Here is a 16,679-nt window from a genome sequence, read left to right as displayed (position 1 = left end):
GGCCCGCATGTCTCTCCACTTAGCCTGGCTCTCGGCTCCTCCTGATTCGACGGCCCAACAAGCCAGCCCATCCCAATCCCCTTCTTCCACACGCGCAGCGCAGACAAGGAGTGGCGGCGATCCAACTCCAGCCATGTCGAAACCGCGACGCCCACTCCTCCTCGCCGTCCTCCTCGCCGCCGCCGCCATCCTCGCCTCCGCTTCCTCAAAGCCGCAACCGCCTCCGTGCAGCCGCTCGTGCGCGGCTCTCAATTGCGACTGTGCGTGCTGGCCCCCTGATCGACATCGATTCCGTTGCGGGGTGGGTGGTAATCTGATCCGGTTCCTGTTTCCCTTTGCTGCCGCAGCCGTGGGGATCCGCTACGGCAAGTACTGCGGCGTGGGCTGGAGTGGCTGCGACGGGGAGGAGCCCTGCGACGACCTCGACGCCTGCTGCCGCGACCACGACCACTGCGTCGACAAGAAAGGTCAATTTCCTTCCCTTACTGCTTGTCTGCTTCCCTGTTTCGTTTCATTCAATTAGATTAGATCAATAACCCGGCAGATCCATCCATCTTCCAGCCTGCAAATGTCGATGTCGTAGCAAGGGATTAATAATTAGATTACATTCGCGTCATTGGATTGAACTCGTGCCTCCCAGCAGAGTTCATATGGAAAGCAATTGGTTAATGTATCTGGACATGGGTCTCATTAATGACCAAATGAATATACATCGAATCAGAGGCCTCATATATTCCATCAACCTCAAATGAACATTACATGTATGCAGTCGGCCTGATGGATAGTAAGCAAATGAAAATGTGCTTAACAAAAACAATTGCTTTTTTGTTCACAGTGGTGTGGTTTCTGAGCTGATAAAACCTGGTTCTTGCTTTGGCATATTCTATGCTAGGTCTGATGAGCGTGAAATGCCATGAGAAGTTCAAAAACTGCATGAGGAAAGTGAAAAAGGCGGGCAAGGTTGGCTTCTCTGCGAAATGCCCGTATGAGATGGCTATGGCAACAATGACTCAAGGAATGGACATGGCCATCATGCTCAGCCAGTTGGGCAGCCACAAGCTTGAACTCTAGCATTCGTGCAGCTTCGCCCTCAGGGCAGGTTGCATCTTGATTCTCACTGAAATACACATATCACTTGACGTCTTGATTGAAGATTAGAATTTACTACTACTTGATGTGTCGTAGCTTATTGTTTCATTGGAGGAACGCATAGCTTATTGTTTCATTTGGTCTGCCTAATTGTTCTTTGCTTTGTTTAGCCGCTTGAATATTTTGGATTCCCAAGCAGGAAACATGTAGGTAGTATGTTTCAACAGCTGACTATATATTGGAGAAAGAAATATTGTTGATGCTAGCTGGTCAACAGCTCGAGTAGGAAAACAGGAGTTACATTGTTGTTACTCTGCACTATTACTGTGCTTAACTTGTAAATTGTAGAGGGAGTTTATGGCCATGGTGAATTGGTGATGATACACATGGTCTTATTAATTGGAGGTGTAAATAAATGATGGCTTTGCCTCAAAGCTGAGGTGAGCTACTGTGCTTAATTCAGTTGCCAGTGATTACAATCAATGATCTATTACATATGGTCTTATTAATTCAGTTGACGGATCTTTCTACTTTAACGTCAACACTTTCCTGCTTCGGTCTGGATTGGTTACTCTTGCTTATTTTTAGCACCTGTCACATCGAATGTTTAGATACTAATTAGAAGTATTAAATGTAGATTATTTACAAAACCCATTACATAAGTGGAGGCTAAACGGTGAGATGAATTTATTAAACCTAATTAGTCCATGATTTGACAATGTGTTGCTACATTAAACATTTGCTAATGATGGATTAATTAGGCTTAATAGATTTGTCTTGCCGTTTAGCCTCCATCTGTGTAATGGATTTTGTAAATAGTTTACGTTTAATATTCTTAATTAGTATCTAAACATTCGATGTGACACGTGGTAAAAATAAGCAAAACCAAACCGCTTCAGGAATGTGCGAGAGGAGAGTTGGCGATGGCCCGTGACGCATTGACGCCAGACCGGGCCAAAGTGCCAGCCTTTGGGGGCTCCCGTCCCTGCCGGGCAGCCTTTGGCCATGCATACGGTGTACTGCTAGTCCTTGGAAATGCTGACGAAGCCTCCAGGCTGTGCTCTAGTGTGGCCAATAACCTGCAGTCTCCTTTTAATTTTCTCTTTTCTCAATAATTATTGAGACAACTCAATAATTCATCTTAACTCTTCTTAATAAAGGAAGAATTGTAACTCTTCCAATATAAATTAGGATAAGATTATTGAGAGACTGTAGCTCTAACCAGCTATTGCTGCTGCTTCCGTAACTTTGGACACCTCATTTTTTACCACGTTCCGGTGAGCCACCCGCCAAACACGAGGCTGCCTGGGAGGGAAGGGCGCCAGGCCCAGCCCACGCAGGCACCCGTGGGCGGTGGTGGCATCCAAACAAAACTGTTCGTCTCGTCTCTCACCTCGGGTTCGTCCCTGGTCTGCAACAGCAACTGCCATCCCCCTTTCCTCGTGCTCGCTTCCCTGTTGCCGATTGGATTGGATTCGATTCGATTCACCGCAATCCCCTCCCCCCTGCTCCTCAAGGTAATCGATCGATCCGCTTCCTCCTCCATTTCCGATTTTCTTCTTCATTTACGACACCTGACCTAGGGCGTCGAAGCACTTGCATTGTGTTTGGGGTTCTGCGCATCGATGCGTTCTGCGCTTACTGAGTCTCTCTCCTATCTCCTGCAGCCCAAAGTTTGGACCCCAAACCTTGGCCATGGGGTCGAGGAGGGGAAGGCAGCATCCTGGTGTTGGCGAGGGCTCACAGCCCCCGCATCCGCAGCCTGCTGGAAGAGGAGGCGGTCGTGGTGGGAATCAGGGGCGCGGTGGAGGGCGTTCAGCTCGTGCTGACGAGGCCCAGCAGCAGCCGCCGCCGCCGAGGGGAGAGCATCCGGGCAGGGGACATGCTCGTGGTGGAACACGGCCGCTGCCGCAACAGTACCCACGTGCTGCTAGGCCTGGGCAGGGGGCTGGCCCGTCAGCCACCGGATCATCGAGCCCTTTAGCTCCCGAGCTGCGCCAAGCAATGGAAGCTCCTCACGAGCTTGCTCAAGCCTCACCACGGCACGCAGGTCCTTCACAATCACAACCACAGATTGAGGAGCACAAGCTCGCCGAGGCTAGTGCAGGCAGTGAGATTGCGCCTGCGATTCCTTCATCAAGCAAGTCGGTCAGGTTTCCTTTGCGCCCAGGAAAAGGTAGCGTTGGCACCAGGTGTTTGGTTAAGGCCAATCATTTCTTTGCGCAACTGCCAGACAGGGATCTTCATCAGTATGATGTGCGTGCGGATATCTCCAATTTGCAGCCTGCATATTCTTGTGTTATCTTAAGGAATTTCGTGTCACAATCTGATTTGTTTTGGGCAGGTCTCAATCACACCAGAAGTCACGTCACGAATCCTTAGTCGAGCCATAATCAAGGAGTTGGTGAATCTCCACAGGCAATCTCATTTGGGTGGGCGCCTTCCAGCCTATGATGGTAGGAAGAGCCTGTACACAGCCGGCGCGTTGCCGTTTACTTCCCAGGAATTTCATATCACTTTACTTGATGATGATGATGGCTCTGGTTCCGAGAGGTCTGCTGTTCATAATTTTTCCTCATCAAGACATTCTCCCCTGTTTTACATGTTCATGGTTATGTTTCCTGAACTATTCGCTTTCTTTTGATTTAGGCGACGTAGGAGTTTTAAGGTAGTCATTAAATTTGCTGCACGAGCCGACCTCCACCGTCTCGAGATGTTTTTAGCTGGGAGGCATGCAGAAGCTCCTCAAGAGGCATTGCAAGTTCTTGATATTGTGCTGCGGGAGCTGCCTTCTGCAAGGTAGCAATGAATCTCTAGTGCCATTGTAATTAGCAGCAATGAACAAACAAGAGAAGCCTGATATTTCTCAATTTGTTTCCCCACAGATATGCACCATTTGGCCGGTCGTTCTTTTCGCCTGTCTTGGGCCGAAGGCAGCCCCTTGGCGATGGATTAGAAAGCTGGCGGGGATTTTATCAGAGCATCAGGCCTACCCAGATGGGCTTGTCACTGAATATCGGTAATATGATCCCCCATCCCCTTGGTAGCAAATTTGTGCATGTTTCCTGTCTGTCCTTATTACTGCATGGTCTTACTCCTTAACCGATGATTTACTATCCATATTGAACATGCATATCTCCTGAATTTTGATTTTACTTTCTGTGCTTTTTCAGATATGTCAGCAACGGCTTTCATTGAGCCATTACCTGTAATTGAATTTGTTGCACAACTGCTGAATTCTGACATTCACTCTAGGCCCCTTGCAGACGCAGAACGTGTGAAGGTGTTCTCACGGAACCAACCTTTTACTGACGTTTCATCTCATAGGAAGAACCTGTGTTCAAATGAAATATTGTGTATTGCTTTGAAGATAAAAATGTATAATTCCTGATGATCTAATCTAAATTGTTTGGATATAGAATAAACCAGTGCTCAAATGTAATCTACACGTTTCTTTTTTGGGTGCAATGGAAGTTGCGTTATGTCCTGGAGAAAATAAACCTTCGGGTTTTTTTTGCTGTTTCTTGAGGTTTTCATGTAGTATATCATTTCAGATCTTTTATTCTAAGAGTCGTTAATGATATTTTAGGTTGCATACCCAGAATTGTGGGTATGTTCCAAAAATAGGACTCCTTAAGGTTGTCAGTAGATCAAAGATTATGTGATTTTTACAATTTTCTGTCACATATGACATCAACATGTCTTGTGGGAAAAAAAATTATAGGTCTCCGTTACTATACTTATGGCTTACATTGCTTGAACTACACTGTTAATCTGTCATAAACTGTTTAGCTGCATATTTGAATTGCTAGATCACTAGATCAGGATGTTGTCTTGGCAAATGCATTTTATACCCCCCACACAACCAATCCAAAAATAAAAGAAAAAACTTCTTCCAAAAAAAAGTATATGGCTGCGATTTTCATGGATTAAGAAAAAACGTAAATTCATGTTTTGTTCACACCCTAGATCAAGAAGGCCTTGAGAGGAGTTAAGGTGGAAGTTACTCATCGTGGCAACATGCGGAGAAAGTATCGGATATCTGGATTAACTACTCAGGCGACTCGAGAGTTAACGTATGCAAGTTTCTCATTTCGTTTTAAAAGGCATTTACAGTGCTACTTGAACTTTCCTGTAAAAAAACCAGTGTTCTTTGTGCCACAGTTTTCCTGTTGATGAAGGGGGTACAATGAAGTCAGTTGTACAATACTTTCAAGAGACATATGGCTTTGCCATCCAACACACCTACCTTCCTTGCCTTCAAGTTGGCAATCAACAGCGTCCAAATTACTTGCCCATGGAGGTAGAATTCTGAACATTGATATCCTTTCTTCCTTGTTATGAATTGCTGAAACACGACTCCATTTCCAAATATCCATGTTTAACTCTTTTTTTAACAAATTTTGCAATTATTTTTGTTTGGATTCTTTCAAGAAAGTTCTAAAAACTGTAGACTTTGACTTTATTCAGGTCTGCAAAATAGTGGAGGGACAGAGGTACTCCAAGAGATTAAACCAAAATCAGATAAGGGCTCTTTTGGAGGAGACATGCCAGCACCCACGTGATCGTGAACGTGATATAATTCGGGCATGTATCATATTGTTTCTATGGTTTCATATGGCTTTCTACTTTCGCCTTTGCAAGTTCAGATTTTTTTTTAATTTTAGAGCTTTATCTTACTTGGGTGTACAGATGGTTAAACATAACGCCTATGAGAAGGATGATTATGCGCAAGAGTTTGGCATTAAGATTAGCGATCGTCTGGCATCAGTAGAGGCACGGATTTTACCAGCTCCACGGGTAGGTTGACCCCATTGCTGTCTGTTCTGACCTTTTCTGCTTCACCCTTAGTCATGTTCTCAGCAACAAAAGTGTTGTAAGCCAATGGAATATCCTCTCTTGAACACTGGACATAGAGTACCATAAAGTTGGACCTATAAACATGCTTACTTTGTAAACATATGGCTTCATTAACAAGCCTTTTCCTGTTTTTTCATTTAATGCAGCTTAAGTACAATGAGACTGGTCGAGAGAAGGATTGCTTGCCTAGAGTTGGTCAGTGGAATATGATGAACAAGGTAACTGCATGAATGGTCTTTAGTTCTTACAAATTTTACTTATCCTACTATTATTGGCCTGATGCCCTCCGTAAAGTAGGAGGGGAAGTAGAGGAGGGGAGACAATATGCTATTATCAATTTCATTGTTACTGAACTAACTCTGGCCAGTTGCCGTTATTGTTCTAGTGCTATATTGCCTCATGGATGTGCATTGAGCACTGAGTATCTGAATGGTAGAGGAAGGTAGGAGGAGGGGATCCTAGCTTGGCAGCAGGAGGGGGCAAGTGGCCTGCGCAGTGGACATCCACACTACAAATAGCAAGTTTGATTGTTTGAAGATCATCGATAGTGCTGCCACACCTCAGTTTTTATCCGTCCTCTGCCACTGCACAGACCACAGAAGATCCTTGTGTGGAACCACCCACCACCACCACCAATGTGCTTTTTATAGAAGTAATGATTTGTAAAACATGTCCCATCTTGGCTTACGAAAGATGCAAGTCAGAAAACCACCCTATGTAAGCGCACAGTATGTCTCTCAGATCTACAATAAAAAATAATGCTACAGATTGTCAAGTTGCAGCTTGAAGCCATATAGTTGTGTTTAGCAATCAGCACGATCCAGTTCTAGACCGATTTCAATCACTGGCTTTTATGTTTCATATTAATAAAAAAAGATGCAGGCATTTGTTTATTGTGCATGAATACTTACTGTTCCTTTTACTTTCCCCTATCCAGAAAATGGTAAATGGTGGTAAAGTCAGAAGCTGGATATGTGTCAATTTCGCCCGCAATGTGCAAGAGAGTGTTGTTCGTGGGTTCTGTCATGAACTTGCACTGATGTGCCAAGCGTCAGGAATGGCAAGTATTCTTGACACATCTCCTGCAAAACTTCCATATTGACATTAAGGAGGCACCTCAAGATCCTTATATAAATGCATCAACATGAACATTAGGATTTGTACTTCATCCTCTCGTTTACAACAGTAACATCACATGCGTAATCATAATAGGACTTTTCTCGGGAGCCTGTTCTTCCACCTCTATATGCACGTCCTGATCAAGTGGAGCGAGCTCTGAAAGCTAGGTACCATGATGCCATGAATGTTCTTGGACCCCAACGCAGGGAACTTGATTTACTTATCGGAATACTACCTGACAATAACGGCTCACTTTATGGTACATGGACTGCAGTCCTCCTAGCTTCTTGTTTGTGGATTCTCATTATTATTGCTGTTCATGTGAGGTCTTTGCCATCATTGCTTGTCTCCTTGCCTGATGCTAGGTGATTTGAAGCGTGTATGTGAAATAGATCTTGGGATAGTTTCACAGTGCTGTTGTACAAAGCAGGTGTTCAAAATGAACAAACAAATTCTTGCAAATCTTGCTCTGAAGATAAATGTCAAGGTTAAGTACCCTCCACTTTTGTGTTTTCTTTGCACTTTGTATTTCTTTTGTGTCACTCAAGTTGACATCATGTAATTTGGCAAAGGTTGGGGGCAGGAACACCGTACTGGTAGATGCAGTCTCAAGGCGGATTCCTCTGGTAACTGACAGACCTACAATCATATTTGGTGCTGACGTGACTCATCCTCATCCTGGAGAGGACAGCAGTCCCTCAATTGCTGCTGTAAGTAGAGTGGCAACCCACTCTTCAGCTTTAATGCTTAATTACCTGTTCTTGTCTTGACTTTTGGTTTGAGAAAAGTTCTTATTTAATTTGTTAACCAACAACTCTATGTTGTAGGTTGTGGCCTCCCAAGATTGGCCAGAGGTGACAAAGTATGCTGGATTAGTGTCTGCTCAAGCTCATCGTCAAGAATTGATAGAGGATTTATATAAGGTCTGGCAAGACCCACAGAGAGGGACAGTTAGCGGGGGAATGATAAGGTGCGCTGCTTATTATTTCACCTTTTCTTTTCATAAGAAAGGAACATGGAGTGGTTGAATGACAAGGTCTAATATGCATTTTTCAAATTTTCTTTCTTCAATGGAAAATAATTTTACATCACAAAATTACAGGGATCTACTTATATCCTTCAAAAAATCAACTGGGGAGAAGCCCCAGCGAATAATATTTTACAGGTCTGCTCTCAAATTGAACACCAGTGCTTGTGCTTTTACTTTCTGCTTTCTCTACACAGCTTAATCTTCTTTTTTCCTCATCAGGGATGGTGTTAGTGAAGGACAATTTTATCAAGTTCTGCTGTATGAGCTCCATGCAATCCGAAAGGTAAGTATACGAACAGATTAGGCATGTGCATATGTGGATGCTACCATTAAATATGATCTCCGTGTGATGCAGCACACTGTTGTGGAGGAACAGCTCCACGTTGCTGCTACAAATAGATAGATACAGCACAAGTATTGGAGGAACCTCTCCAAGGTGCTGATAGGTAGAAACAGCACAAAGTGTTGAAGGAACCACTTCAACATGCTGAGATATCATTCTAGAGACGAAGATAGACCAAAAGGTCAAATTCACATCCATGGATAGCAAGAGCTTAATACAAAGCCCTTAGGGTACAAAGATCTAAGGGTAGAACAACATGTTCTATTGATAACTATAGTGCGTACATCAAAAACCATCTTACAAACTTGAGGCTTGCCTCTATTTATAGGTTCAAAAGCCTTAGACAAGTCACCTACAACTAATATGACAACTAGATAACAACTCATATATGACAATTATGAAACAACTCATACATAACTCATTGACACCTAAAACACCATTTCTAGGACATCTGAGCACCTTCTAGCATTACAATTACATATGCAATGACATAATGATTCTCTTTGATAAGGTAGCGTAGCTTAGAGGTAAAACTCAAATTGACTCCTTATTCTTAGTAACAAAATTAGATTTGTCTCGTAACTCTGGATATCAAAATACAGTTCGTGTTTTGACTCTTGAATGTTCATGCACCATTCATGTGATGTCCCTCATCACCGTGTCACTCAGGCATGTGCCTCCCTGGAAGCGAACTACCAACCGAAGGTGACTTTTGTTGTGGTTCAGAAGCGCCATCATACCAGATTATTTGCTCACAACCACAATGATCAAAATTCAATTGACAGGAGTGGAAACATACTCCCAGGTAAATTTTGACATTACCTTGTACCTCGTCGTTTTACTCTGCTAATACTAATATTCGTTACTGCCACTTATTATCTAAATTAACGCTTCTGCCATGATGCACATTTTGAAAGGTACGGTTGTAGATTCGAAGATCTGCCATCCTACTGAGTTTGACTTCTACTTGTGCAGCCATGCTGGCATTAAGGTACACACCATGGTTTGGTTGCATCTGGTTTGTCATATAATGTCATTCTAACGCACAAGTCATCACATACGCGATGTATAGGGCACTAGCCGTCCAGCTCATTATCATGTCTTGTGGGATGAGAACAACTTCTCTGCTGATGAGTTGCAGACTCTTACCAACAACCTCTGTTACACGTGAGTGTGTCTTTCTCTGGTAAAATTTCCCTTCTAAATATTATTTTTCTAACTTGCATCATATGTGCAGTTATGCAAGGTGCACACGCTCTGTATCAATCGGTAAGCTATCTCTTCCAGGTATTGTTTTTGGCAGTTCCACCATTGGCTTGCTTCATGGCTGAAACCATCTTTTGCATTTGCAGTTCCACCGGCGTATTATGCTCACCTGGCTGCCTTCCGAGCTCGTTTCTACATGGAACCAGAGACCTCTGACAGTGGTTCTGTGGCAAGTGGTCCTGCAGGCCGTGGACAGCAGCCAACATCCCGCAGCGCTCGGCCCCCTGGTGGTGCAGCTGTTAGGCCACTTCCAGCTCTGAAGGATAACGTAAAAAGGGTCATGTTCTACTGCTGAGGCTAGCCTCACTTGTAAATATGGGAAGAGTAATAATCTGGCAGTTGCTACTTTGCGTGCTGTACTGTTACCGTTTGCTATGCTGGTCTAGGGTTTCTTCCTCATGCTCCATATGCTAGGATATGTATGCACTCGTGCTATTGTCTCTTGTAATGGTAATACCCTTGGTTGTTTGAGTATTTCCATCTGTCTGCGGTGTAAAGCAAATGGTATCTTAGTATGGTTATCCGGAGTTGTGCAGGCAGGTGCTTTAAGCCCCTTGGGAGCCAATGGCAGCTCTTAAAGAAACGAAATGTATCCTGTGACTTTTCAGCATCAGTCCGAACACTACATTTGGTGGCTCGATCTGAATAGGCAATTAGCTGGCTATGCTGGTTCCTGTTCGTATGTCAAGTTGGTGGTGATTCATGTTTTTCAGGCAAAATGCAACTCTGGTCAGTACGTATTACTTTCACAATCATCATGGACAGCCATGCTTTTATTTATGTAGTTATTTTCATTTACATCTTTCCCAATCAATAACAGGTACGAGAAAAACACATGATCACTCAGGTGCACATCTGGTTTTTGGCACGTCAAGCAGCATCGGAGAGATGGGAGGCCGGGAGCACTGGTCCAAGTAAGCTGCTCGCAATCCTGCACATGTCAGATACCATGTATTTATATTCACTCATCATGGATTTCTTACGAATCTATCAAATCCTTGTGTTGTGCAGCTGCAGCTGCAGCATGATAAGCTCACCTCTGGATCCTTATCTGCGTCTTTCTGCACAACAAACCATCGGTCAGTCAGTTCAGCAGCTTCCCTGCTCTTCAGTAAATTTCTTAAGAGTGGACACACTTGCCTTTCTTTTGGCCTTGATACCAATCTATCAGGCACTGTGGCTGCCGTAGGTTGCTCAGGTCGTTCGCCCACTTTCGGCACAGTCTTTGCCTGAAAACATCAATAGGTTAGAAAGATTATATTCTCAAGGTACTGTAGTTTCCTTCAAAACAGAATGAGAATTGTACTCCTGCCAGTATGGGTCCTCAACTCACCAGCTTCCGAAACTGAAGGTTGTAGAACATCTGTAGGTAGCGCTGTTTGGCCTGCCTCTCTTCTTTGTCCATAGTCCTCCAGAAGCCGTACATTGACCCCATGTTCAGAACTTTGGTTGCATAGATCTGCCATGTGTAGCTACAATCAAAGACAATACACGCATCACATATGATTGGTTTTCTCAACCATCAGTGGATGACTACTGGAGACACGAGAGCACTTTTACCATTCATAGATGCGCTGCAGCCCAGCAGTGGATATTTTGTTCCAGTACATGGGATCTTCCTTGCATTTCTGAAAGAAGTCAGCAATCTTGTTGCTTGCCTTTTTGCCATCAAGTGGATTGATATGGAAACCCGAAACCTCATCGACGATGATCTCCGCGGGGCCTCCCTGATTTGTTGCAAAGGTTGGCAGCCCACAGTTCATTGCCTCGATGACAGTTAGTCCGAATGCTTCATAGAACGCAGGCTGAAAGGCATAGCATTAGATGTCCAGGTTAGCGCTGAATTTTTAATAGCATCTCCCCAGGCTATATATGTCATCAACCTGAGCTGGTCATATATACCTGAACAAAGGCTCCTTTGGTATCTGCTATGCAACGGTAAAGTTCCCCATTGCGCACACGGTCTGTCTGGGCTCTTATCCAGCGGATCTGCCCCTTCAGCTGGTACTTGTTGATCAAACTGTGCATCTTGTTTATCTCCTCAATCTCCTCCCTGTCCTTAGACTGTGAGGGGTCCAGGAGGCCTCCCACGACTACAAGGTTGACAAGGTCCCTGAGCCTCTTGTTCTGACCATACCATTCAACCAGCCCAGTGATGTTCTTCACCTTGTCGAGCCTTGCCATTGAAAATATGACCGGCTTGCTCCTGTCTTCCAAGTAGCCTCTGGTTGCATCATATCATGGTTGGGATTCATCAGCAAGATTTTGCCAAAAACCAAAAGAAAGCAAGCCTGGATGTGTGTACTTACATGTGCTCGTCATTGTCCTCTTTGCTGTAGACTAGCTCCTCAATCTGCGGGTGCAAGTCTGTGAGGCGCTTCTGCTTTAGTGTGAATGGGAAATAAACAGACTGATCGGCACCAGGGGCAGCAATATTGAACTTGGGATCAAAGACATTGATGCCTGTAGCAAAGCGGCAGAGCCCTGGCATTGTGAACGCGTAGTGGCTCTCATACTGGCCAGGCTTCCCTTTGCTGTTGCAAAATTCTCTTGATGAGAGTTGCGCGACATTGCCAGGCAAGTCACAAGGTGATAGGAATTTAATTAGGTTAGCAATGCAAGCAAGCAAACCGACCTTCCGGCTATTTCTTGGTAGGTGCTAGCGATGATGAAGTCGCTGGTGTTCATGGCAATCATATCGGCAGTAAACTGGCAGGAGAAATGATACTTGCGGTCCATTTCTCTCCACTTGACATCCGAGTCCTCATACTTTGTTTTCTCCAGAGCATGTGCGATCGTCCCCTGTTGATGGACAAGATTGTCAAATGTGGTTGGTGCTAGAAGGTGGTGGTTTTGCATTGCAATATAATGGGCCATTATTCACCTGGGTGACTCCTAGTTTCCTTGACACAAGGGATGCTACTAAGTTGCCATCCGTGTAGTTGCCGATGACCAAGTCTGGTTTTCCCTGCAACGTCTCGAGGATCTTGGCACAAGAATCCTGAAGTTGATCGCGTGCAAATAAGGTAGAAGAGTTGTCAATGTGATACCATTGCTTGATTAACTAGTTTCAATGTGGTGCATCTCTGGTGAGGAGTGCAAACCTCGGCGTATCTCTCTAGGTAAGGATAAATGTCGAAGCGGGAGACCCAGTGGGGCAGATCTTGGCCGTCTTCAGTCTTGAATGGCACACGGAGGATGGTGGAGTGCCTTGTGTTATGGATGGGTTCAAGCTCGACGTTGCACTTTGTGCCCTTGGCTTCCGGTATGAGCCTTGTTAGCTGGAACAAGAAGTCTTGAATTAATTAAGCTGGGAAAAATAATATGTTTGTTGTTTGAGGAAGAAGGCTGATTAATGAGGTTTAGGTACCACAAGAATCCTCGGCGTGAAATGGAGGCCCTGCTGATTGATTCTTTGGAGCAGCTCGTCTTCGAGCGCCCTGACTTGGTCCAGGATGTAGACGACCTGGCCGCCGGTGTCCGGCAACCCCAGGACCTTCTCCTGGCCGAAGTATCCATGGATGGAGAAGATGACGATGCTGAAGAGCGACGGCACCCTGCTGAAGAAGCTGTCCATGTTGGTAGGGTCCGGTGCCTGGAGCACCTCGGAGAGGCAGCTGATGGTCTCTCTGCACGCCTCGGCGGTGTGGCCCCATCCTCTCTCCAGCCCCCACTCCTGAAACTTGTGCTCGAACTTTTGGTACGGCGTGTCGCCGTGCAGGCCGGCGAGGAAGACGTCGGCGTGGAGCAGCGCCGTCTGAAGCTTGCTGACGGTGTTGAGGGTGGCATTGACCATGAGGTCGTGGCCCCGGTGGGTGAGCGCTAGCAGGTAGTCGAGCAGCGGCTTCATGCTCATGGTGGTGCCGGCGAGCTTGGAAGACATGAACCTGGAGACGAAGTGCATCCCGTTGCCGATGGAGGAAGGCAGCGTGAGGCGAGGCGTGGAGAGGTCGTCCAGGGCACCAAAGTCCACCTCCAGGGAGTTGTCGTCCTGCGCCCTGCCCTTGTTAAAGTTAAGTTTGATGACTGATTCATATTCATAAGTTGAGTTCTGAAAAACATTATTACTACTAAAACAATAGTAAGTACCATTGGTGATCGTATAGCATCTCCTTGCACTTGAGGTACTGGGAGGGCGTGATCTGGTGGACGGTGAGGTCGGCTGAGTGGACCTTGATGTACTCCCAGATGCCAGGGTTGGTCCTGACGGCGAAGTTCACCAAGGGCGGGAGCACCACGGCCTCGTGCGTGGAGGAGATGACGTAGCCGAGGAAGCCCTCGGCGAGCCTGTCCTTGTGGATCCTGCCGTCTTCGGCCGACCGGTGCAGCTCCTCCAGCAGCTGCGTCTTCTTCATGAGCCTGCTGCCGCCGGCGACGTACCTCTGGAAGCAGCGCTTCATGTGGTACCGGCTCTGCCGCAGCGCCTCCGGCATCATGTCGGCGATGCTGTCCGACCTCCTCATCAACCCGTCCATCGTCTTCAACCTGCAGCAGTCGATGGATCGATGCCCGCACCTGCAGCAGGTAATTTATAGAGGATATATCGGAATGGATAATCAAATTAAGGCAGCAAGCATCGCATTGGTGGATGATTGAGGGTGACAAGCTAAGAATTGAAGCAAACATCGGCATGGGACTGGCCTGCAGGCAAGGCATTGCCTTTACCTTTACCTGCAAAATGCTTGCATATTCTATTCTATTTCTACCAAGGAAAAGTGAAGTATTAATTTATTCCATTCCATCCGTGGTAGCAAGGAAAGGTTTATTCTGTCATTGGGCCCTGCGTGGTATTTGGGCCATACATAGCAGAAGAAACGAACGGAGGCCCAGCCCAACTAGAAGAGTAGGGAACTGGGAGCCGCAACCACAACGGTTATCTCCTCCTCTGCCTGCCCCCAACCCCACCCATCATCTCGATTCGTTTCGATTCGTTTCCATTCAATTCAAAAATCCCCATCCTTCCTCCTCCTCCTCCTCCTCCTCCTCTAGGGCAGAGGCGGATCAATCGCATCGCGAGCGATGGTGGGATCCACTGCTCCGCCGCCGCAGATGGAGGATGCTAGTAGGGTTCCGCCTCTCCCCGGCGGTGCGGAGGAGTACGTGCGCGACTCCATCCACAGCTCCCTGGGCCTCCCCGTCTCCGACCGCTCCCTCCGCCTCAAGCTCCTCGCCTCCGAGGACCAGCGCCACCGCCTCCAGGACCACGTCTTCTCGCTCGAGGAGGACCTCCGCGCAGCCCACCGCCGCATCGACCTCCTCAAGGTACGCGTGTACAGAAGAGATTGATCCCTCCCTCCCTTGGCTCTCGGTTGATCCATCCATTCCTGATTCCTTCCCCAGGCTGAGGCCGCCATGAACGCCGCCGGCCTCCGCCGCTGCGTCGAGGACAAGGAGGCTATGGCCGCCGCATATGCCGAACTCAACGCCAAGTGCGCCAAGGAGTGCGATCTCTACGAGCGAGACCTCGAGCGCGCTATGGAGTCCTGCGACGACCTCGCCAGGGAGAACAACGACCTGCGCGCACGCCTCAACCAAAACGCAGATGTCAGTAACCTCCCCAAACTACTACAACTAGTTAGTACTACTCATGAATCATCATGTTTTAGTAGCTTATTCAAAATGGACCTGCAAGTCTTGCTTTATGTGGATAATTGATTGCTGGGTGAGTTTACATTACAAATCCAATTTTCCCCGGGGTTTTGGGTTTACAAACAGGGATGTCCTAGTAATTCTTAAGTACTCATGTTCAAAGCTGTCATTTTGCGTTCACATGAAGCGCGTCCTAGTGTAAAGGACTTTTTACATCCTAGATGCAATGCAATGGAGTTCCTTCAAGCATACACTATACATGTCATTGTAAATGAGTAATCCCATATGGCAACCTTCAGAAGTTTGTGCCAAGTGACATTAAGTTTGTGTAATACTAGGTTGTTGCTCGCGTGTGCGATGCAATTCTTTCAATGTCTGTACTGTACATGTCATTGTAAATGGGGAACACAAAACACCAATCGCTGGACGGTTTCTTTTATTTCCTTGATTGGACAGTTTCTTTTATTTCCTAGATTGCTTGCGCCAGTAGCAATATACATTTCCTCACTTTAACCCGGTTAATGTCATCATGAATCACACAGTTGGCAGCATTGACGGCTCGAGTGCAAGAACTAGAGAGGGATAAGGAGGCTCTGAAAATGAATCTTGATACAGCAGAGGCGGAGGTATATCAAAAGCACTCGTGTCCTTGAGATTCTTGTTTTTACCTGATGGCTTGCTGTTGGTGACAAGTAATCAATTGGTTTCTTGTTTGTTCTCATTGAAGGTCATCACGCTGAGTGAGGACAACAGGGTTCTCGACGAAGAGAACAAAAGGCTGCTGGGTTTGTTGGAGAAAGAGCGACAACGCCGGTCCGAGAGAAAGAAATCTGCCAGCACATCCACCAAGGTAAATTGATATACTTTGTAAGATGAAGCGAAAGTGTAGTGGGATGATGTCATGAATGATTTTGCTGCAGAATAAGCGCAAGTCGTCTAGCTTGAGGGATGGCAGCCCAGCTGGTCGGGCACTTGATTTCGGTGGTGCAGATTCATCAAGGCATCCTCTGTCGCCGCTGCCGCACAACTCCCCGGACTACAGGGCGCACAAGAAATGAATGCGAGAAACGGAGCAACCATTCTGAGCATTTCCGAATTAACCCGCGCAACGCGAGTGTTGCAGTGTGCTGCTTGCTGATGATCTGATTCTGATCTGGTCCCACTAACTTGTGCTCGTTGTGGGTAGAACTAGAACCTAAGGCACGCAGCCTGATTTTTTTTTTCGTTTCATGTTTGGTTAGATGTAATGTCTTAGGCCAGGACAAAGTTATCTATCCTACTGGCTTCCATTCCATTGGCTAGATGTTGCTGCTGTGTTGTGATGGGTCTGAAGGAAATGAAAAGGTCCCATCCCATGGGGTTGCTGATGGCTTGATGCATGAT

General features: G+C 46.2%; 4 protein-coding genes across 8 annotated transcripts; 3 read left to right on the top strand and 1 right to left on the bottom strand.

Annotated features, from left to right (window-relative positions):
• The first annotated feature begins 38 nt into the window (after window positions 1-38).
• LOC117841697 (probable phospholipase A2 homolog 1) lies at window positions 39-1,547 on the top strand. Its single transcript, XM_034722174.2, has 3 exons — window positions 39-260; window positions 348-467; window positions 893-1,547. Exons 1-3 carry the CDS (start codon window positions 134-136, stop codon window positions 1,069-1,071), a joined length of 426 nt encoding a protein of 141 aa, XP_034578065.1. The 5' UTR covers window positions 39-133; the 3' UTR covers window positions 1,072-1,547.
• An 864-nt stretch (window positions 1,548-2,411) lies between these two features.
• Window positions 2,412-10,360, top strand: LOC117841691 (protein argonaute 1C). Of its 2 annotated transcripts, XR_004637336.2 has the most exons (24): window positions 2,412-2,606; window positions 2,757-3,345; window positions 3,434-3,642; window positions 3,739-3,888; window positions 3,975-4,108; window positions 4,263-4,372; window positions 5,059-5,165; window positions 5,254-5,392; window positions 5,560-5,676; window positions 5,782-5,889; window positions 6,096-6,167; window positions 6,887-7,009; window positions 7,162-7,327; window positions 7,434-7,555; window positions 7,641-7,778; window positions 7,896-8,038; window positions 8,171-8,233; window positions 8,318-8,381; window positions 9,111-9,246; window positions 9,359-9,432; window positions 9,514-9,608; window positions 9,679-9,710; window positions 9,794-10,157; window positions 10,244-10,360. XR_004637336.2 is itself a non-coding variant. In XM_034722164.2 (23 exons), exons 2-23 carry the CDS (start codon window positions 2,785-2,787, stop codon window positions 10,000-10,002), a joined length of 3,072 nt encoding a protein of 1,023 aa, XP_034578055.1. In that variant the 5' UTR covers window positions 2,412-2,606; window positions 2,757-2,784; the 3' UTR covers window positions 10,003-10,181. The 2 variants fall into 2 exon arrangements, 1 of the variants encoding a protein (XP_034578055.1); XM_034722164.2 differs by lacking the exon at window positions 10,244-10,360 and having other exon boundaries at window positions 9,794-10,181.
• A 29-nt stretch (window positions 10,361-10,389) lies between these two features.
• LOC117841696 (uncharacterized) lies at window positions 10,390-16,663 on the top strand. 2 transcript variants are annotated; one of them, XM_072290667.1, is made up of 8 exons: window positions 10,390-10,436; window positions 10,528-10,621; window positions 10,719-10,786; window positions 14,697-14,969; window positions 15,048-15,251; window positions 15,839-15,922; window positions 16,024-16,146; window positions 16,217-16,663. In XM_072290667.1, exons 4-8 carry the CDS (start codon window positions 14,727-14,729, stop codon window positions 16,352-16,354), a joined length of 792 nt encoding a protein of 263 aa, XP_072146768.1. In that variant the 5' UTR covers window positions 10,390-10,436; window positions 10,528-10,621; window positions 10,719-10,786; window positions 14,697-14,726; the 3' UTR covers window positions 16,355-16,663. The 2 variants fall into 2 exon arrangements, with proteins under 2 accessions (XP_072146768.1, XP_072146767.1); XM_072290666.1 differs by lacking the exons at window positions 10,390-10,436; window positions 10,528-10,621; window positions 10,719-10,786 and adding an exon at window positions 14,462-14,579.
• LOC117841692 (sucrose synthase 6) lies at window positions 10,433-14,182 on the bottom strand. Of its 3 annotated transcripts, XM_072290649.1 has the most exons (12): window positions 13,797-14,182; window positions 13,078-13,705; window positions 12,812-12,988; window positions 12,592-12,708; window positions 12,343-12,509; window positions 12,017-12,241; window positions 11,610-11,931; window positions 11,268-11,512; window positions 11,041-11,179; window positions 10,844-10,936; window positions 10,745-10,764; window positions 10,448-10,638 (listed from the first exon to the last, which is right to left on the bottom strand). In XM_072290649.1, the coding sequence occupies exons 1-12, from the start codon at window positions 14,180-14,182 to the stop codon at window positions 10,578-10,580; spliced, it is 2,580 nt and encodes an 859-aa protein (XP_072146750.1). In that variant the 3' UTR covers window positions 10,448-10,577. The 3 variants fall into 3 exon arrangements, with proteins under 3 accessions (XP_034578056.1, XP_034578058.1, XP_072146750.1); XM_034722165.2 differs by having other exon boundaries at window positions 10,433-10,638; window positions 10,745-10,936; XM_034722167.2 differs by having other exon boundaries at window positions 10,433-10,638; window positions 10,745-10,936; window positions 13,078-13,698; window positions 13,797-13,930.
• Window positions 16,664-16,679: the final 16 nt, after the last annotated feature.

This window comes from Setaria viridis, chromosome 1, assembly GCF_005286985.2.
Source record: "Setaria viridis chromosome 1, Setaria_viridis_v4.0, whole genome shotgun sequence".
Classification (NCBI taxonomy): Eukaryota; Viridiplantae; Streptophyta; class Magnoliopsida; order Poales; family Poaceae; genus Setaria; species Setaria viridis.
The sequence above is the reverse complement of the archived record's forward strand: the minus strand, read 5'-3'. Positions and strand labels throughout refer to the sequence as shown.

Coding starts and splice junctions, on each gene's coding strand:
- LOC117841697 (XM_034722174.2), top strand. CDS start 134: ATGTCGAAACCGCGACGCCCACTCCTCCTCGCCGTCCTCCTCGCCGCC. Junction 261..347: donor CGCGGCTCTCAATTGCGACT/GTGCGTGCTGGC, acceptor TTGCTGCCGCAG/CCGTGGGGATCCGCTACGGC. Junction 468..892: donor CCACTGCGTCGACAAGAAAG/GTCAATTTCCTT, acceptor ATTCTATGCTAG/GTCTGATGAGCGTGAAATGC.
- LOC117841691 (XM_034722164.2), top strand. CDS start 2,785: ATGGGGTCGAGGAGGGGAAGGCAGCATCCTGGTGTTGGCGAGGGCTCA. Junction 3,889..3,974: donor CGGGAGCTGCCTTCTGCAAG/GTAGCAATGAAT, acceptor GTTTCCCCACAG/ATATGCACCATTTGGCCGGT. Junction 4,109..4,262: donor GGGCTTGTCACTGAATATCG/GTAATATGATCC, acceptor GTGCTTTTTCAG/ATATGTCAGCAACGGCTTTC.
- LOC117841692 (XM_034722165.2), bottom strand. CDS start 14,182: ATGGACGGGTTGATGAGGAGGTCGGACAGCATCGCCGACATGATGCCG. Junction 12,242..12,342: donor TACCAAGAAATAGCCGGAAG/GTCGGTTTGCTT, acceptor ATTTTGCAACAG/CAAAGGGAAGCCTGGCCAGT. Junction 11,180..11,267: donor CTGCAGCGCATCTATGAATG/GTAAAAGTGCTC, acceptor CTTTGATTGTAG/CTACACATGGCAGATCTATG.
- LOC117841696 (XM_072290667.1), top strand. CDS start 14,727: ATGGTGGGATCCACTGCTCCGCCGCCGCAGATGGAGGATGCTAGTAGG. Junction 15,923..16,023: donor TTGATACAGCAGAGGCGGAG/GTATATCAAAAG, acceptor TTCTCATTGAAG/GTCATCACGCTGAGTGAGGA. Junction 16,147..16,216: donor CTGCCAGCACATCCACCAAG/GTAAATTGATAT, acceptor ATTTTGCTGCAG/AATAAGCGCAAGTCGTCTAG.